The sequence below is a fragment of the Diorhabda sublineata genome, chromosome 6 (genome assembly GCF_026230105.1).
Source record: "Diorhabda sublineata isolate icDioSubl1.1 chromosome 6, icDioSubl1.1, whole genome shotgun sequence".
In the NCBI taxonomy this organism is placed as follows: Eukaryota; Metazoa; Arthropoda; class Insecta; order Coleoptera; family Chrysomelidae; genus Diorhabda; species Diorhabda sublineata.
In genome coordinates, this window is record NC_079479.1 from 25,851,296 (window position 1) to 25,869,902 (window position 18,607).

At 35.1% G+C, this 18,607-nt stretch overlaps 2 protein-coding genes across 5 annotated transcripts in view; one reads left to right on the forward strand and one right to left on the reverse strand.

The window, feature by feature from the left end:
• The window catches only part of LOC130445619 (ABC transporter G family member 20-like), a 24,766-nt gene continuing 6,159 nt past the window's right edge, over positions 1–18,607 (forward strand). Inside the window, exons 1-5 of one of the 3 annotated variants that reach the window (XM_056781352.1) lie at positions 1–414; positions 6,333–6,439; positions 11,292–11,439; positions 11,528–11,664; positions 14,441–14,566. In XM_056781352.1, the coding sequence (XP_056637330.1) occupies positions 412–414; positions 6,333–6,439; positions 11,292–11,439; positions 11,528–11,664; positions 14,441–14,566 (521 nt within the window). In that variant the 5' untranslated portion in view covers positions 1–411. Of the gene's footprint in view, positions 5,862–6,209; positions 6,440–11,291; positions 11,440–11,527; positions 11,665–14,440; positions 14,567–18,607 lie in introns of those variants that run through there. The other 2 variants (XM_056781351.1, XM_056781350.1) reach the window with 2 other exon arrangements.
• The window catches only part of LOC130445618 (biorientation of chromosomes in cell division protein 1-like 1), a 15,448-nt gene continuing 11,977 nt past the window's right edge, over positions 15,137–18,607 (reverse strand). Inside the window, exons 8-9 of one of the 2 annotated variants that reach the window (XR_008910070.1) lie at positions 17,303–17,487; positions 15,137–16,813 (exon numbers count right to left, since the gene is read on the reverse strand). The gene's annotated coding sequence lies outside the window, so the exon portion shown is untranslated. Of the gene's footprint in view, positions 17,488–18,607 lie in introns of both variants that reach the window. The other variant, XR_008910069.1, reaches the window with a different exon arrangement.

The following is an 18,607-nucleotide window of genomic DNA, read 5'->3' on the forward strand; positions in this document are numbered from 1 at the left end:
AACAATTCGTTACCAAACCGAACGTGAGTGAACCACATGAGACAAACACCTTAAATAATTTAAATGTTTTTTATTCATTTTTTAGTATGAATTCATTATAAATGAAATTGATTGAAAAAAGTGTTTACTATACTTAATTATCGTTATTACCAGTTAAAAACTTTATTTTTTTTGTTTCAAATTTTAGTGAATCGTATCGCTAGTCCTTATTTTTCAATCGATATATGAATAAATAATGTTTCGACCTTGAATAAACAAAATATATTTATCGGGTTGTGAGAAACTCAATTATCAACTAAATTTTTATTGAAATCCGTAAAGGCGATCGCTGAGTTTCGGTCGCGACGAGGTCTGTGAGATATTTTTAGAGAAAAGTGACGTTTAATTGTGTGTGTGTGTGTGTGTGTGTTTATGGTAAGTACCGCTTTGAATACTTGCTTATATTCAACGAAAAAAAATATAATTTTATAGTTTCGCCAATAGTAATATTGTGAGTTATAATTTTCTTGATCAATCCTTAATATAATAATGTCAATGACAAAGTCATATTTTGATAACGTTCAAAACGTTTTTTGAAACTAATTTTCTATCGAAAGAGACCTTAAATCAAGAGGATTTATCAAGAAAAACTAAAATCTGAGATGACTACGATTTCGTGACGGATATTTCCTGCGAAGGGAAGTCGATTTGTTAGCTTAAACTTTATATTTGACATAAGCCCACAGCAAAAAGTCCATAGGTGTTAAAACTGGACTACGCGTAAGCCAACTTGTATCACCTCTTCTGGAGAACAATTTGCCTTGAAAAATTTCACGAATTCGTTTCAAAATCTGTTGAACGTTTGTGAAATTGCTCCGTCCTGCTGGAACCATGTTCTTGTATCATAATTATTAAAGTTTTGCAGTTCGGGAACAAAGAAGTCGTCTAACATCTGCACATAACTACGTACGTCTCCTTTCATTTTCAAAAAAGTAACGGCATATGATTCATCGCGTTGATATCGCAGCCCATTTAGATCTCTTTAAACCTTTGTATTTTGGATTGGTTGCACTTCAGGAGCGACTTGTTGACGTGTCCTTTAACATGAAAACTATGGCCCGAGGGCCACATCCGGCCCGCGGACAGATTTTGTCCGGCCCGCGGAGAGCTAGAAAACTCCTTTTAGAGAACATATTTTTTATAGCAAATTAAATTTAGTATACTGAAGTATTTCAATTATTAATATGACATCTACATTGATATGGTCATGGGCTAACTACTCATAACAGTGTTGTAGGCTTATTGTTATTGTTTTTGTGATAAGTTGGATAAAGAAACACAGAATTGTAGTATGTAGTAAAGGCATGTATAATATGCAGAAAATTTAACTTCAGTATATAATAACTAACAAATTATTGAAATGAATCCAACTTACATTTTAAATAAAAACATAACTAATGAGATTCATGTAATTGAGATTTTCCACTGACAATAGTTTGTAGTTGTGGACTAATTTTACTTGTACCAATTATTAAGAGATTCAAGATGCTCATTAGTTAATTTAGATTTAGAAATATATTTTGTGTACTTCGTTTTGGAAAAGGTCTTCTCACACAAATAAGTAGCAGGTACCAAAAACAATAAAACAGCCCACTACCGAATTTATGCAAATTATCAAATTGTGTCAGTGGAAGACTCTTATAAAATTCCAACAAAGATGAGTTTTGATATTTGTTCTTAATTATATCACTGCACTGTAGATTAATCATTTCCATTTGAAGTTCCAGGGCTAGGGTTTCAATGTCAGTATCAAAAGGGTTCTGGAAAATCTTAATTTGATTCGGAATGACATCAAAGTCCGAGAAACGAGTATCAAAATTTATTTTTAAAGCACTCAAAGTTTCGATTGCAAAATCGATAGGAAACTCAGTCTCAGTGGTGTGGCTGAATATTTCACATGTTTTAAAATGAGAAAAACATTTATTTCGTAGTTGTGATTGAAACAGTATCAATTTCTTTCGGAATGATTTAATATTAGTGTACAAATCAGGAAGATGCTGGTTTTCTCCTTGCAATCTCAAATTTAGTTCGTTCACATGTTTTGTCAAATCAACATAGAATGCCAACTTCCACAGCCATGCGTTGTTTTGTAATTCAGTAAGAGGGCGATGCTTTTCATTCAAAAAAATTTCGATCATTGCTCGAAGTGCAAAAAAGCGCCGAAAGACTTTCCCACAACTAAGCCAACGTACGGCAGTATGATAAGGTAAGTCATTTTCTCCAATCTCTTCAATAAATTGTTGGAATTGTTGGTGATTCAGCCCAAAAGATCTTATGAAATTAACAGTTGATATGACTGGTTTCAGAACTTCAGACATATCCAAACATTTTCCGCACAAAAACTGTTGATGAATGCTACAATGAAGACTAATGGTTTTGAACCACCGTCATTTTCTACAGCCTTTGACACAAGAACGACCACTCCTTTATCTTTCCCACTCATGTTTTTGCCTCCATCAGTTGTAATACATTTCAAGTTTTTCCATCGAAGGTTCTTTTGATTAATGGCCATTTCAACTAGTTTAAAAATATCTGTACCCCAGTAGTTGTGTCATGAATTCTATACACATCAAGTTCTTCATGTACTTCATGGCTTTTATCTACTCCTCGAATATAAATCAATATTTGAGCAGTATCCGACACATCTGTTGACTCATCCAAGACCAAAGAAAACCACTCAACATGTCCATTTTTATCGAACAGTTGAGAGGATATATTTTCAGCGATGTTTTCTACCTTTGGAGCCACAGTGTTTGCTGACATACTGACAATTTATAATAAATTTACCTTTTCAGGGCACATTTCTTCGGCTACTGCAATTATGCATTCTTTGATCATTTCTCCATCGGTGAATGGTTTTCCACATTTTGCAATTTCAAGAGCAACACGAAAGCTGGCGCGAGTTGCAGCATCTTGTTCAGTTTTGAGTTTTGTAAATGAAGATTGCTGCGGTTTCAATCGGCGCTTCATCGCTTCGAATTTTTCTGTCCGCAAACTTCCTGTATATTTTGAGTAATTTTGAAAAAGTTTTATTTCATAATGAAGTTTAATGTTAAGATTCTTTGAGAACAGCTATGCTTTTATTGCAAATCAAACATAGCGCCTTGTTACTGGACTCAATTACGAAATACTGAATGTTCCACTGATCTTTGAATTTTCTGCATTCATTATCAATTTTTCGCTTCTTTTCCATACTACTAAATCACACACAAAAGCAACAATTCAAATCAAAATACTGTTACAAAGATGTCTTAAACTTAAACACGCATAAACACGTTTTAAAGAGGTACGCGCCATTTTATTTCACAACAGTGTCATAGGAACTGACTTGTGGTTACGCCACTAGCCTTCTTATATATTCCAATTAGTGCCATCTAAAAGTGAGTGAAAAACACCAGAACTTTCTCGAACCGAGATTATTCTGTACGTGCTATTAGCGCCATCTGTTAGCGATAGAAGGTACTGGCTCGTACTCTTTTGCGGACTTTAGTCCGATTTGTAGCCTTTTTTAAACGTTGCGTACTTTGTCGGACTTTGGACTATTTCACTTTTTACCACCGGCAACAATGATAATAGTAATCAGTATGGCCCTAAGGCTGGAAAGTTTGGAGACCCCTGGATTAGACCAGTTAGGCAGGTCACGAGTCTACGTTTCCAACCGTTCTAGAAGACGTTGGATTTTAGTTTATCTGTTAAAAGTCGAATTTAGCATTAGAACAGTCATTTGGTGAGAGGTTTGTTTCAAGCCAGATGTTTCCATCCCTCTCTGCAAAGCCAATCTTTCGAGCAGAATGGGTTCTGGACTCATCGGAGGATTTGACGATCCCATTATGGCGAGCGAGTCAGCTTCGTCGTTGCCCGACTGCCAGGACATCCAAACGAACCGACCATCACTCACCAAATTTTGTAGGACTTTTATGCACACAATTTCTAGCCTAAAGCACAACCATTCGGTCGTTATGGCTTGTATGGCAGTACTGCTATCTGAGCAGATCGGGGCTGGCTCATGCACAATGGTTAACAATCCGTAACTTTTACAAGGACAACTTGTACAATCGAGAGGTAGCGAAAATAAATTTTTCAATCGATCTTTCAATATTCCATGTTGAACTCGATAAAATTTATAGTTTAGTAGACTTTTAGATCATTGTATATGCCACGATAACCATTCGTCATAAAGAAACATTGTAAAGAAAATTAGCATCAATTGTAATTGTTTATTGAAAATACTTTCAGGAAAAAAGCGTTCCAAGATGCGGCCTAATGGCGTCACATTTTATTGTATCGCTCATTTCATTACCGGTGTTGCATACACCAAGCTTTTAAGATATCCCCCAAAAATGAATCCATTGTATTTAAATCAGGGGAATATGGTGGCCAAATGGACCTCCTCGACCAATCCACCTATCAGGAAAAATGTTATTAAGATGATTGTTTACATCATTTAGGAAATGGGGATGAACTCCATTGTTCATGAACCACATGTCTCTGCGTATTTCCCGATATCGAAAGAGCAATAAAAGCAATAGAAATAAAAGAAAAGCAATTTCATTCCGCACTTTCACTTTCCTCATCCTCTTCCATTGGAGGTTAATCATTCTTTACAGGATACAAAAATTTTATATCTACAATGATTGCATCGAATAGATCCACATTTTTTCGCCGGACTCTTCGTCTCCAGAGAAATTCACAAAGATGCAGGTCCAAGTTACTTCTGATTCCCCCCTCGATATTCTTCTTCTCATATGGCTCCTGCTGGATTCAATATTTTGGGTGTAGGCCTCTGTTTCAGGGTCAACAAAGTGCTCTGATGGTTGACTATAATGTGCTGGTAGACTTCACTTTCTAGCGCAAAATATCCTTTCCAGTAGTAAGTATAAATGATAGTCCCGACTTTGACATGCTTCTTTATCAGCTCCATCAATGTTTCGACACTTCTAGAGTTATCAGGACATATTTTCAATCGGTAGCGGTCGCCGCCACGCTCGATCATCAATTAACCGTCGACCATGCGCCCTTTATTGTATTTTCTTCGTCCGATTTTACATTGATCTATTTTAACGACGCAACCATCCACACCAATTTGGCCTTCATCTTCATATGCTCAACTTCGCGGGTATAGTTGAAGACGTCGCTCACTAATTCTGACAAAACTGTTGTTTCCAACATTAAGGCCTCTTTAATCGTCTGTTCAAATGAAAATCCGTGTGAAAAACAATAGGTGATGATTATTCTTTGACGGACGTTAGTGTGCAATCGTTCGAACCATGTTTCTTCTGCCGCCGAACCTTCTTGGTCGAACGATCTGCACTTGATTTTTCCGAAACATATGAGGTGGCCAAAAACAGTACCATCATCATACCATTTAGCAAACTGGTTGTGCTTGCTGCACTATCTATCGACTCGCACAAGACTATTATTAATAGCCCAAATTTTTGCTTGAGCCTCTGATGGCATAATTGTTGCTATTTTAAAAAGGTTCCATCTTTTTGGAAGGGTCTGTGTCTGGGATAATGTTATTTGTGAATAATAAGAGAGCCTAAAAACTTTGGATTATTTAATATCTACTTACATTTTTGAAAGTATTCCTTTCAATTTCAATTCAAATAATCAAAATACAAAAAATGTTTTTAACTTGCAATGTTTTATTAACCACTAATTCAATGAACGACCAAAATGGAGGATATTTCTGCTTCCACTTACCTGTGCACGAAATGATTTTCGACCTTGCAAGCTCGCGGGAATTTCAAAAATATCGACGTCGCCTGTAAAATTTCATTGGCGTTTTTCGGAAGTTCAGCCTGGAAAATATACTCAAATATGTAAGTTCTGATTACGCAACTTCAAACGTCTATAACTTTTTTATGTCACAGCATCATTTTCACGTCAATTACTCGCTCTCGAATTTTTTGCATCAAGTCCCGGAACACCCTGTACCTATTTACCATATTATGTTTACTAATTCTAATATCGGGTAAATAATAATTTGCATAGTATTTGCCGTCTGCCATAATATAATCAAATTACTTTATTTGTCTGTGTTTTAATGTAGAATTCGATCAAAACAAAATGCATTAAAGTGGGTATGTTAAAAATAGCATTGAATGAAAACAAGTTATTGTCACGAACTACGATAAAAAAAACAGCAAATCGCAAATCGCAAAAAAATATAAATTGTTAGTACAAAAGTGCATCTAATAACATTTAAATGTGAACAAATCGAAACCTTGTGTTAAATTTTTTTCTCTAAAATCGACTAGTTTCTCTCTCTAATATTTCAATTTATTTTTAAGCTAAATATGTATGATCATCTGGCTGTGTGCATCAAGGAAGTAGAAAAGTCGTACGGACCCCATAAAATTTTAAACAAGCTTTGTTTAAATGTGGAAAGGGGGAGTATGTAAGTATTTTCTGTTATATACGATCTAGATAAATCATTTATTCATTACAAAACTAGGTTTTACCCGCAACTTCGCTCGCATTGAAGCCATTAAATAAATATCAGAGACTATTGCAATAGAAATGAATCAATATGATTGAAAGCAAGAGTTACGAGGCATATTTTTTAAGTAAGTACCGTTTTGGAATTAAAAAAAGAAGTGAAAGCCTGTACCTTAATCTACTTTTCTACATAATTTCCGTGAATATTGAGGCACTTGTCATAACGTGGCACCAGTTTTTGAATACCCTCCTCATAAAATTCTGCCGCCTGACTTCTTGTTAACCACTGTATCACAACTGTTTTGACTTCGTTATCGTCTTAAAGACGCTGACCGCCCAGGTGTTTCTTCAAGTGCAGGAACAAATGGTAGTCGCTGGGCGCCAGATCAGGGCTGCAGGGAGGATAATCTAGAGTTTCCCATTGAAAAGATTTGATGAGATATTTGGCCCGATTAGCCACATGCAGCAAAACGATACCCTTACTCAACTTGTCACGTCTTTTGTTCAGGATTGCACGACGCAGATTGTTCAATGTCTCACAATAAGACGCTGCATTGATTGTCTCATTACGAGGCCGAAACTCCACTAGCAATACTCCTTTTCTGTCCCAAAAAACTGTGCACACATGATTTTCCGGGCAGAAATTGTTTGCTTTTTTGGGTGATAATCACTCATATTGTTTTGTCCGTGAACCTCACAAATCTCTCGATGAATATCGATCGGTTTTATGCCTGTAGCACTAAGAAAGCGTATAACTGCCCGTATTTCACAATCGGCGGGACTCACGATTGTCGGAGGCATCTTAAACACTCAGTAAACAACGTACACAATGAAGAATCAGACTGTAATGGCGTCAGTGCGTAGACAAGAGATGTAGGTAACCAGCGCGCATGTGTAGAACTCCGACCTTGGGGTTGCGGCGGCGGAATCGCAAAACGGTACTTATTTAAAAAATATGCCTCGTATAATTTCTTATTTTGGTAAAAATTACTTCAACTCATTCGTAAAACTGGACAATGGTTGTTCTGGTTCACCAAGTGATGGAAGTGAAACTTTACCATTAGAACAGCACATTCCAACAGTTTCACATTGAGGTTGATTATGATATTAAATTGAAGGATCATATTGAAACCTAGTACCATTAAAACCGACCAATCCAATGAAATTTGGACGGCGCGTGGTCTGCATTTCTACATTATGAATTCTTATCGTCTGCGCGATTGTTCTGGAGTTTCTATCTACCTAAAGTGTAGCTTGTCGTTCCGAAGGAACTCGTCCTTGAAGAGGAGTTTCAGCTGCTCTCAAAACACTCGTTCTGCTTGCTGTTGTCTTCTTATTTCTGAGTGAATCGAAGATTCTTTATTTCGTGCAGCTTTTGGTACACGGGGCTTTTGCTTTCGAGGCATTTTTAAAAGAGCAATGTAAGAATTAAAAAACAATTGAAAAATGACACCTAACCTTAAAAATTTAAATAATTTATTGTTTTAGCTAATTTACTTTTAAGATAGAATTATTTTAGAAACAAAAAGTGTAATATTTATTTACTTATTGTGACATTATGGTTTATGATTTCTCTGATATCAATTTATAAGTTAGGCTATTGTGACCAGGAATAAAAATCAATATTACCATTAATCTCTTTATTTTTATTACACCATACAATAAAAATAAAAAAAAACAATTAATCATGTAGGTCATCGAGGTTGTCGATGAAAATCTCATCAATGTAAAATTGCTGTAAAAATCATGATTAATTGGGGGTATGTAAGACAATAACTCTATTGAATCTTTCTTCTTCTTTTCACTGATTGGGTGAGTAGTAGGATATAAAAGATAAAGATTTTCAATGATAACAGAATTCCTCTTTTCAAGGTCAACTTAACGAAAAATAAAAATTTAAAAGGATGCACTTCACAAAAAATTAATCATTGCATCTTTAATCATTCAAGTTTGCCTTTTTTTCTATAGGTTTGCAAAAAAAAACATAAATATTTTGTCATAGAAATTATTTTGAACGGTTTACTCTTTCTAGCCGCTTAAATAACTTGCTACCAGTCTTCAGGCACATAAAAGGTTTTCCAATAAGAGGTGTTATTTTGAACAGCCCGCTATTTCGGTAAATGTCACGTTCGAAGCTGTCATTTTTTGACATTTGACAAGTAGAAACTACGCCATTAATGAAAATGGAACGGTACACGCTTCAACAAGGCATTGAAATTATTAAAATTCACTATAAAAATGGTGAAAGTTTGGCAGACACGGTTCGTAAAACTAAAACATTTTTGGGTCGACGTGAAGCACATTCTCGGACCGCAATACAGAAATTGGTGGAAAAATTTGAGCTGTTGGGACAAGTTAGTGATGTGAACAATAAAACCCGTGCACGTCGCTCAAGTACAACTGAGAATATTGCTGCTGTAGCCCAAAGTGTTGAATAAAATCCAGGTTTGTCCATTCCTCGTCGTTCTTTGGAATTAGCCATTCCACAAACGTCATTCCACCGTATTTTGCATAAAGACTTGGGTCTTAAGGCCTATAAAGTTCAGTTAACATAAGAACTCAAGTCGGTCGATCATCAACAACGTCGTGTCTTTGCTGATTGGGTCCTTGAAATGCATGAAAATGATCCGGAATCATCTTAACTGATGAGGCCCATTTCCACCTTGGTGGTTACGTCAATAAACAAAATTGCCGAATCTGGGGCTCGGAAAACCCAAGAGATATTGTTGAAAATCCTCTCCATCCTCAACGCGTGACTGTTTGGTGCGGTTTATGGTCTGGCGGTGTCATTGGACCTTACTTTTACGAAAATGAGGCTGGAGCAACAGTTACGGTGAATGGATTGCGCTATCGAGAGATGATTAATGATTTTTTATGGCCGGAATTGGATGGTATAGATTTGGACAACGTTTACTTTCAACAAGACGGCGCTACGTGCCACATAAGCAACGAAACCATCGATCTTTTACGGGAAAAATTTCCCTCGAAGAAGTGATCACAATTGGCCACCGAGATCTTGTGATTTAACACCTTGCGACTTTTTCCTTTAGGGCTACGTGAAAGGTCTACGCCAACAGTCCAGCATCGATTCAAGACCTCAAAGATGGAATTCGTGAGGCTATCGAGGACATAGGGCAGCCGCTTTGCAATTTGGTTACGGAAAATTTCATGAAAAGGGTATGGTCCTGTAAGGGCAATCGTGGCGGCCATTTGGCTGATGTTGTGTTCCATTATTAACGGCATACCTTCCTCTTTATAATGAAATAAACATCCGATCGTTTATCTCAAAAAATGGCATTTTTCTTTGAATATCAAAATAACACCTCTTATTGGAAAACCCTGTAGATGTTTTTGAAGAACCGTTTCTGTTTTTACACTAAACCAAAATCCTGATCGCACGACTTGTATGAATGTCCGTTCACAAAAAATTTTTTGTCAATTTTATAAATACCATATTCAGAAGATTCGGAAATAGTAAACTCCACATTGACCAGAGTACATCATGAGATGTTTGCATTTTACAATATTTTTTAAGAAATACAATAGACAGTTATTTCTTGGGAACCTCTGGATGTTAAAGTTTAATCCCACAAAAACATGTGCACTTCTTGATTTTTCATATTATCAACATCTAAGCAGTATGTCAGAGATGACGCTTGTAATAACATACTCTTGTGCTAATAACAGGGGCTGGAAGTGTTTTCATAAGATCGAAGCAAATTACACATACATCTTTACTATTTTTACATCTTTTTTTAAGCCTTTCCTTGCAGCATTTGCCTTGAGCAAATGCAAGTTTCTTCCTTGTACGAGTCTTGTTTTTTCATCATTTTCACCCGCCTTGATTTTAATATTAAATGCATCACACTTTTTGTATGAATATGTTACATGGGGATGAAAACTCAGGTTAAATTATTCATTAAATACTTTGCTAAAAATAAACTTCGATGCTGGATTTTCAACTCTTTCAGCGTAAAGAAAATAAAAAATACTCAAATTCAAATCTGACGATAACTATTTGCGGTTTATTGTCTTATGAATGGAGTGTGTAAAAATGGCTTAACCAGGTTAGGCCGCTTTTGCGTTTTTGTCACAAGATGTGCTGTGGAAAAAGATATTTAGTTGCGCCATCTCTTAGTTACATGGGTAACTAACATTAGGCCATTTCTGCATCGAACTTCAATGTAGGGAAATTATTGATTAGACCACTTTTGCGCTGACGGCCTCATATGTAGTCAAACAGCTGAAGCTATAGTCAATTGGATTGGATGTTGACGTGACCGTTGGTAATACAGTGCAACGGTATTACAGTATTCGGGGCTGGAACTTTATTACTGGAATGCTGGAGTATCAAATGAAGTTTAAAATCTCTAAAAAACATGATTCTTCTTTCTCTGACACATTGCGATCGCGGGCCTTATTGATACGGCCCAGGGGCCGGAAGCGGCCTCTAATAGACGAATGGGGTACAAAAAGGACTCAGTTCACGTCTGATACCCTGTTTAAACCAAACTTCCTCAAACAGGCAGGTACATTTTACTCGTCTATTTACGTTTTATAATTTAATATTCCAAGTTCCAACTAGGACTACAATTAAGTGCATCTGTCTAAATAATGCCGTCCAATTTAAAATGATTCGATCGCCTTTTAAATAATACTTTCTCGCATAAGATTTTTAAAAGTATTTATATAAATAATAAATTTATAAAATGAGGTATCTATGCCTATGGTAAATCAAAAAAAAAAAAAATGCCCGCAAGGATTGTTATAATCTGCATTTGATTTTGGAAGAACTATACGTTTACTTCCAGATATGGTCTCCTCGGATCCAGCGGTTGTGGTAAAACCACTTTACTGCGCTGTATTACTGGAAGAATCAAAATCGACAGTGGTGAAATATACGTTTTAGGGGAAAAGCAACGAGAAATACCTGGTGCAATTCTAGGATATATGCCTCAAGTAATTATAATTTTTAATTTTCTATCAAACACAAAAGTAATATTCAGATGAACTAACAGGTAAATATTTGTACCCTTGTATTTTTTAGAGTATATCCTTGATAGCAGAGTTTACCGTGAAGGATACTATATATTTTTTTGGTAGAATATACGATGTACCGGAAAACACAATTAAAAAACGGTACCACGAATTGGTACAGTTATTAGATCTTCCTACTGATAAAAGGTAAGTGGATGTTTATTTTCTATTTCACGTTTTCAAATGTAATATCCAACTAGTTTAGTTTCCCGGTCACTCGGGCGACGTTAAAGCGGACTCTCTCGCTAGATTAAGATCGCCACGCATCCACTCAGAATCCTTTCTAGTGTTGGAGCAATCCGCTCGGAAGGGGGGCTATGCGGAGATGGATAAAAGCATCTGATATAAGACAAACCTTCTGCTTCTCTTACTAAACAACTGCTCCGGTGCGAAACTCGACTGGCGAGTTAACTAGACAGTCATCTTCATACGTTGCAAACGATCCTGAGTGTCGCAAGTATTTGGAAGAGAAATAAACTGTAAACCAAGTCATTTGTGAGTACCCAGCACTCAAACGAGCACGATTCAAACACTTGTACAAACCTCACAGTCAAAAGGTTCAAACCAAAGTGTTTCAACGCGCTTACCAGAAGCTTTACGTACTCAACGCCCCATATTTTATCATAAACGATGAACACCTTTTAATTTAAACTCTTAATTCTATGAAGTTTACGAGGGTCGCTACTCAAATTTATATAGACAAATAGTCATAATTAGATATCGTTTTATTGTTTTTCAAAATATTCCCTTTTGTATGCGTTTGGAACAATTATCGAAGCATTTTACATCATTCGCTTCTTTAGATAGAAAAACGTTGACCTCGCAATTTATTTTTGATCTGCGGTAATACGACGAAATCATTGGGTACCGAACAAGGACTGTACGGTGGATGACCCATCGATTCGATGTTTTGACTTTTCAAAAACGTTTGAATTGTTGTGTGAAATCTCATATTGTCGTAGTGGAGAATGATTCGACTTCTACGATTGGTTTTCCTGATTTTTTCTAACACATCTGGCAAACAAATACTGGTGTATCATTTAGAATTGTCTCTTCGACGTTATTCTAATGGATCGGTGGCAACATGTCTAGTTATTCCGAAAAAACAAGCGACCATTTGCTTCGATGTGCTTCGGGCACGAACTATTTTTGTTGGATTTGGCTCGTTTTGAAAGACGACGACCAAAAGTCGAAGATAGTTGATCGGCACATTGCTGTTGGTTTAATCCAAAATCCACGCACCATCGCGATTTCATTAATGAATGTTTCAAATATATATCAAAATGTCAGATTTGATATATTCACAAAAAATGTTGCCATATCACAAAACTTAAATAGCAACCTTCGTATATAGTAAAAACTCATTTTCGTAACGATCCTCCTAAGTCATGATAATATACGAGGGCTCTTCTGATTGTTTAAGATGTTCATATGCCACCTGAGTAGACTAAATTACTTTGAAACTATACGTAAATCAGAAACTTCTTTGTTTATGGTGCTACAGCTCGCTGTTAAATTGTTCTTAACCAATAGTTCCTCTTCTACAAGGTGGGCCAGAAAGTTTTGCTAATTTAACAAAAGAATAATAAATAATTTTTCATTTTATTTGAAATATACATCTGGCAAATTCATTTCTTAAAAAGAACATCATCCAGGTGTGCACAATCGCGCTGCAAACATTCCTCGAATCTAGATCTCAAATTGGTATTAACTCGCTGGCACATTGCGCGAGGAATAGCTGCTATTTCTTCTCGGATGTTGGTCTTCAACTGATTAAGCGTGACTGGGTTATTGGAGTAGACTCTACTTTTCAGGTATCACCACATAAAAAAATCCGTTGGTGTTAGGTCCAGACTTCTAGGCGGCTATTCAATGTCACCTCGGCTAGATATCAGTTTCCCAGCTAACATCTAGTTTACGAACGCCAAATAGGCATTAGAAGTATGACATGTCGCGCCATTTTGTTGAAACTATGTCGTACGATTATAGGCTTCAAATTGTTGCAGTTGCGGAAAGAAAAAACCCCTTAACGTGCCTATGTATAGTTCAGAATTTACAGTGACAGATTGCCCCTGTTGATTTTGAAAGAAATAGGGCTGATATGGCCGCCCAAACGGTTACTTTCGGCGAATGCAGAAGCTTTTGATGTTTTTCACGAGGGTTTCGTCGGAGAACAGAATAATCCAACAAAAGCTCGTCTTTAAATTAAATCATTGGGCTGTAATTTCTGCACAAGTTGAATTTTATACGGGTGTAATTTCAGATCTTTGGACAAAATGCGACGCAAAGATACCACAAGTTTGTTGAATTGTGTTTTCTGTTCTTGTTGATCTTGGGCGTCCCGTAGGCTTCTGATTGAAAGTCGAAGCAGTAGCTTCGAACTTTGTAACCCACGATCGAATCACACTTTGACTCAGACACTGATTTATGTCATGTAATCCAAACTCAAGTCGAAACAAACACCGAACCAAATTAAACATCGCGACTAAATTTCTGAGAACCGATCTACTCAACCCCAACAACCGCGCAGCTCCCTCTCATAACGTTCAAATGCAAGAGAGTTTGTAAAATCGTACGCTTTTGTGGCCCACCCTCTGTATTCTCATCAAATAGGATTTGTAGTCCCTTATTATTTTTTTATAACTGAAGATTTTATCGGGATCTCCATTCTCTGTCATTTATTATGTTAAAATCTACGTTTTACAACCCAAATTATTTTATTGTTGATATATACGTCTCTAGAACCGATTGAGTGCAGAAAATCATAGTATACATTTTTTGCCTGGTCGATTCTTCGTCTGATATCTGTGTCTCCCATCGATTGATTAGCTGATTCTGCATAGGTACTTCTTCATTGTTGCTATCACTATTTATGTGGTTTTAATGATATTTTGTCAAAAAACTTTCAATGTTTCTTTTATAGATATATCAAAAACTGTAGTGGTGGTGAACAGAGAAGGATTTCTTTCGCTGCGAGTATGGTACATCAACCAAAATTATTGATTTTGGACGAACCCACGGTTGGTACAGATCCAATACTGAGGGACAGGTGAGTTGTTTATTCTATCGCTATATTGAATACTTTACAAGAATTTTTGATGATTCTAAAATAATTGTTTCCAATTCTTATTAAAACCATAAATTCTCTTAGAGTCTTTGGAAGCCATTAAAAGCAACCTGTTGTTCATAAAGACGTGATAGCATTGAAGGAATTAATATTTCCATTACTTTACATTTGTTTTAATTACTTTGTTTACAATCAAAATGAACCTTATTGTCAAGGTTTTCTTAATTCAAGCTTTAATAAGTTACGTTATATTACATCAGATATGTGTCGAATTAATAAGTTTATTCAAGTTTATTCGTGGTTTAAATTTATACTAGGTGTTAATTTGAAAACGCACCTCAGTCTATATTCGAATTGGGCGTCTTATTCAATTAGATCCATTGAAACTTATTAAAATGATTATACGAAAACTACCCTGCATATTTTGAGATATTTTGAGAGTAAGTTCAGTAGAACTTACTGAACCCCCCCTCGTAGATATATGTTACGACAAAGATAAAAAGATTTATTGTAAATGCACTTTTTTGAAAAAAAATCGGATTGAACAATACTTGTTGTTTATAGAATTGCTTTTTTATAAAAATATATGACGTAATGGCTTATTTTTACCACCCTGTATTATGGTATTTTGCACATGGTGACACGAAACTGATTCTTATTATACCTTATAATTATTTCTAAAACATAAATTGCAACCTTTTTGGCAGATATTTTTAAAAAAAGACAAACTTCTTAATTTACCCCTTGGAAGGGTTGTATATCCCTTATTGTTTAGTTTAAAGAAATGGTTTAGTTATAATTTGATCGTTTGTTACAAATAGATATAGATAAAAATGTTTTATATGAAAATAAGCACGAAAATAAGGGACCAATAAATAATTTAGAAATAAATGTAAAAGTTTGTGGACCATCCTGTAACGAAACTTTCGATCGGCACCATTTTTTTTATTAACCAATTATTGTTTATACACATAAATTAAGCAACTTTTTATTTTAAAGCAATTAAAACTGTGAGGTAATAAATATAAATTGCAAAAAAAGTTGTTCCACCAGGGTCAAGATTTTTGAAACGACTACTTTTTGGCCTTGATTATGATCTACTTTAAACGATCAATTTAACTTTGATTTTGCACAATAGCCATCTTGAGGCAATTGGGAATAGTGCCATTTTAACATGAAATGTTAATTAAAGTCGTAAGGTGATTTAATGCGCAATCGGGCAGACTCCAAAACATTTTTAATATCAGTTCCAGATGAGGACTTTTTCTTGATGTCATTAATTGTACTGCGAAGATCATTCACAATTGATCATGTTTCTTTAGAAACATTACGAGAATTGGTGAGTCTCCTATTATAATAAATATCCTTGGCAGCGTTTATTGTCTTATGATAAATGTTTCTGTATAGTTTCACGTAATTTTTGAAGAAGACACTATCCGATAATTTCCAACTAGATGAGCTACTGATCAACCCAAAGATTATTATATACTCGATAGATCTACCACTCTGTATAAAAATTTGCCGACAAAGTTCGATCCTAGCGACATCTTTCGGACTGGCTCCATACCAAGAAAAAAGATTTCTACAATCAAAGATTTGATCTAAGGTTCATATCCAAGCTAACTTCGCGGGAAATTTGAAAATAACTCGAGTAATTTTAAATGCTCCAAGCTAGTTGTCGCATCAAATTGTGAATGAAACAAAAGTATTATGCAAATACTTTCATTTTGCTAACATTTCAAATTCAAATATTGTTGTTTGCAAGAAAATATAAATACCTGAAATTAAAATGCTGTTTAAATGAAGTATTTTGTAAAATATTTTGGTTTCATTTACAATTTATGTGACAACCAGGTCCGACCATCTAAATTTCACAATTAAATGGTTTATACAGGATATAGGTAGATGGAATATTGAAACATAGGATGATTATTATAATATTTATTTTGTTTTTAACATTTTATAACTATATCCACAAACAAAAAATTTTCCTTCACACTTTAGCAGGCTTAGGAATGTCAACAGTGAGATATTGGAGTGTTTAAAAAATCTTTCTGTTTGTACATGGTGCATACAATGGTATATAAAAAACCGATTTTATAACCATGGTTAATTAATGATTACCATTGTCTTTCTTGCAGCTTTCCCTTTATTTAACATATGCCATATTCATCACATCATAGTCTTTATATTGTTGATCTTTGCCCTTCAAAATTTTATTAATAATACCTGTGTAATGAAAGATGCATATGTTAAAACTAATATTCACAAACATATTTACATAATCCTTATGATCTGAACAAAATGTCTGTCAAATCCTCCAAACGAAATAATTGTTTCTTTATGCATAACGAATTGATTAACTGGGGCAATCTTTCGAAGATTTTATCAGAAAAACTTTTAAAAATATCACAGAATTTTGCTGAAGGCGCACATAAAACATTTTTTTATGTTCCCTAGAATATATTAATGAATTTGCCTTAATTAATTCGTTTGACAATATTATATTTTTACACAAGTGGCATTTGAGACTTTTAAATAATTTCTTCGCTACTGAACCTGCCACATAAGATCTAATCCCATATATTTTGAGCTTCTATTGAATGGTTTATAAATTGGGACATTGACTATTGGAGGAAATTGCAATTCTTTTTCTCTGCATAACTTTTCACTAGGATTCATAAGAGGTTTATTGTCACAGTAAATATAAGTACTTACCAGGTAAATGTAGAGTTGGCAGTGAAAGTTTTTTTAACCTGCCATTGGGTTTTCTACAAATTGGTTCAAAATGAATATCACATATTCTATGTGATGTTAATACTGTATCTGCATGCATTAACTTGAGGTTATTTATTCTTTGCAACCAAATTCTGCAAACGTCTTCATTCATAGGAATGGAATGTCTATAAAAAAAGTAAAATAAGGATAAAATCATTCAACATATTTAACCATTCAATAAAATGATTTCCTAAATACAAATTAATGAAGTTAGGAAGAAAAGAGTTATTCTCGTATAGATATGAACTTGATTTCAATTTAAATATGTGCATCCTGGTACACAGCAGGCCGTTATTCGTTTACTCATATTGACTAAGTAAACACGAGAGCACAATTCGCAACAAATAATAACTTTTAAATGCACAAAAATGCAAATAACTAATAAACAAACCATATCAAACACGTTTGCAAAGATTTTATACACCTTTGCAAGACGGACGTTGGTTATTCAATAATCTTGGTTGTTTCTCGATGCATGATTGCATTAGTTTCAGAATTCAGATTGGAAAACATCCAAAAATAAAACACCAAAAAGTAAACTTTTAGATGTGAGCCAGTAACAGAGATTGTATTGAAAATCGTCCTGAACTTCTAGTGCACAGGCCCTGGAGCAGCCCGCTTCGTGCCTGCGAGCCCTTTATCGCGGGAAAAAAACCAACAATTTTTGAGGAACGAACCGCGAAGAATATACGAATCGGATCCACACTCATGCATCGCGCCTTATCTAATTATAAATACTTGTTTTCATTTGTCTATTTCCAAATTTAAATAGCAATCCTTGTATAATGGTCCAAGATCCCAGGGCGATCACTCAAGAGGGTTTTTATAATGGGTGAAACCTAAGGTTCTTAGTAGTGTCTCATGTACTTAAAATACCTGCGTGTTTATGGAGTTTGCCGAGTGAAACCTGGGCAGGTACCAGGAGGGAAAGGTAACTAAAAATTAGAGTTATTTGACGTAAATTTTAATGGCTGATATTTGTATATATTTTGTAGAATATTATTCTGAACTAGTATCATGAAGTCTCAGACACTTTTCATGGACCAGAACTTTTGTCAGAGGCTTTAAAGCTCCACAAAAAATAAATGAACTTTATTTATTTTTTAATGTCTGACTTTTATGTATGTTATTAAAGTAACTACTACAAAGTTATATTTCATTAGACAGACAAATTTAAATGACCAAACATCCCCTAAATACAAATATTATTCAACCGGGAGTGCGATTATATTACGGCTACTTGTC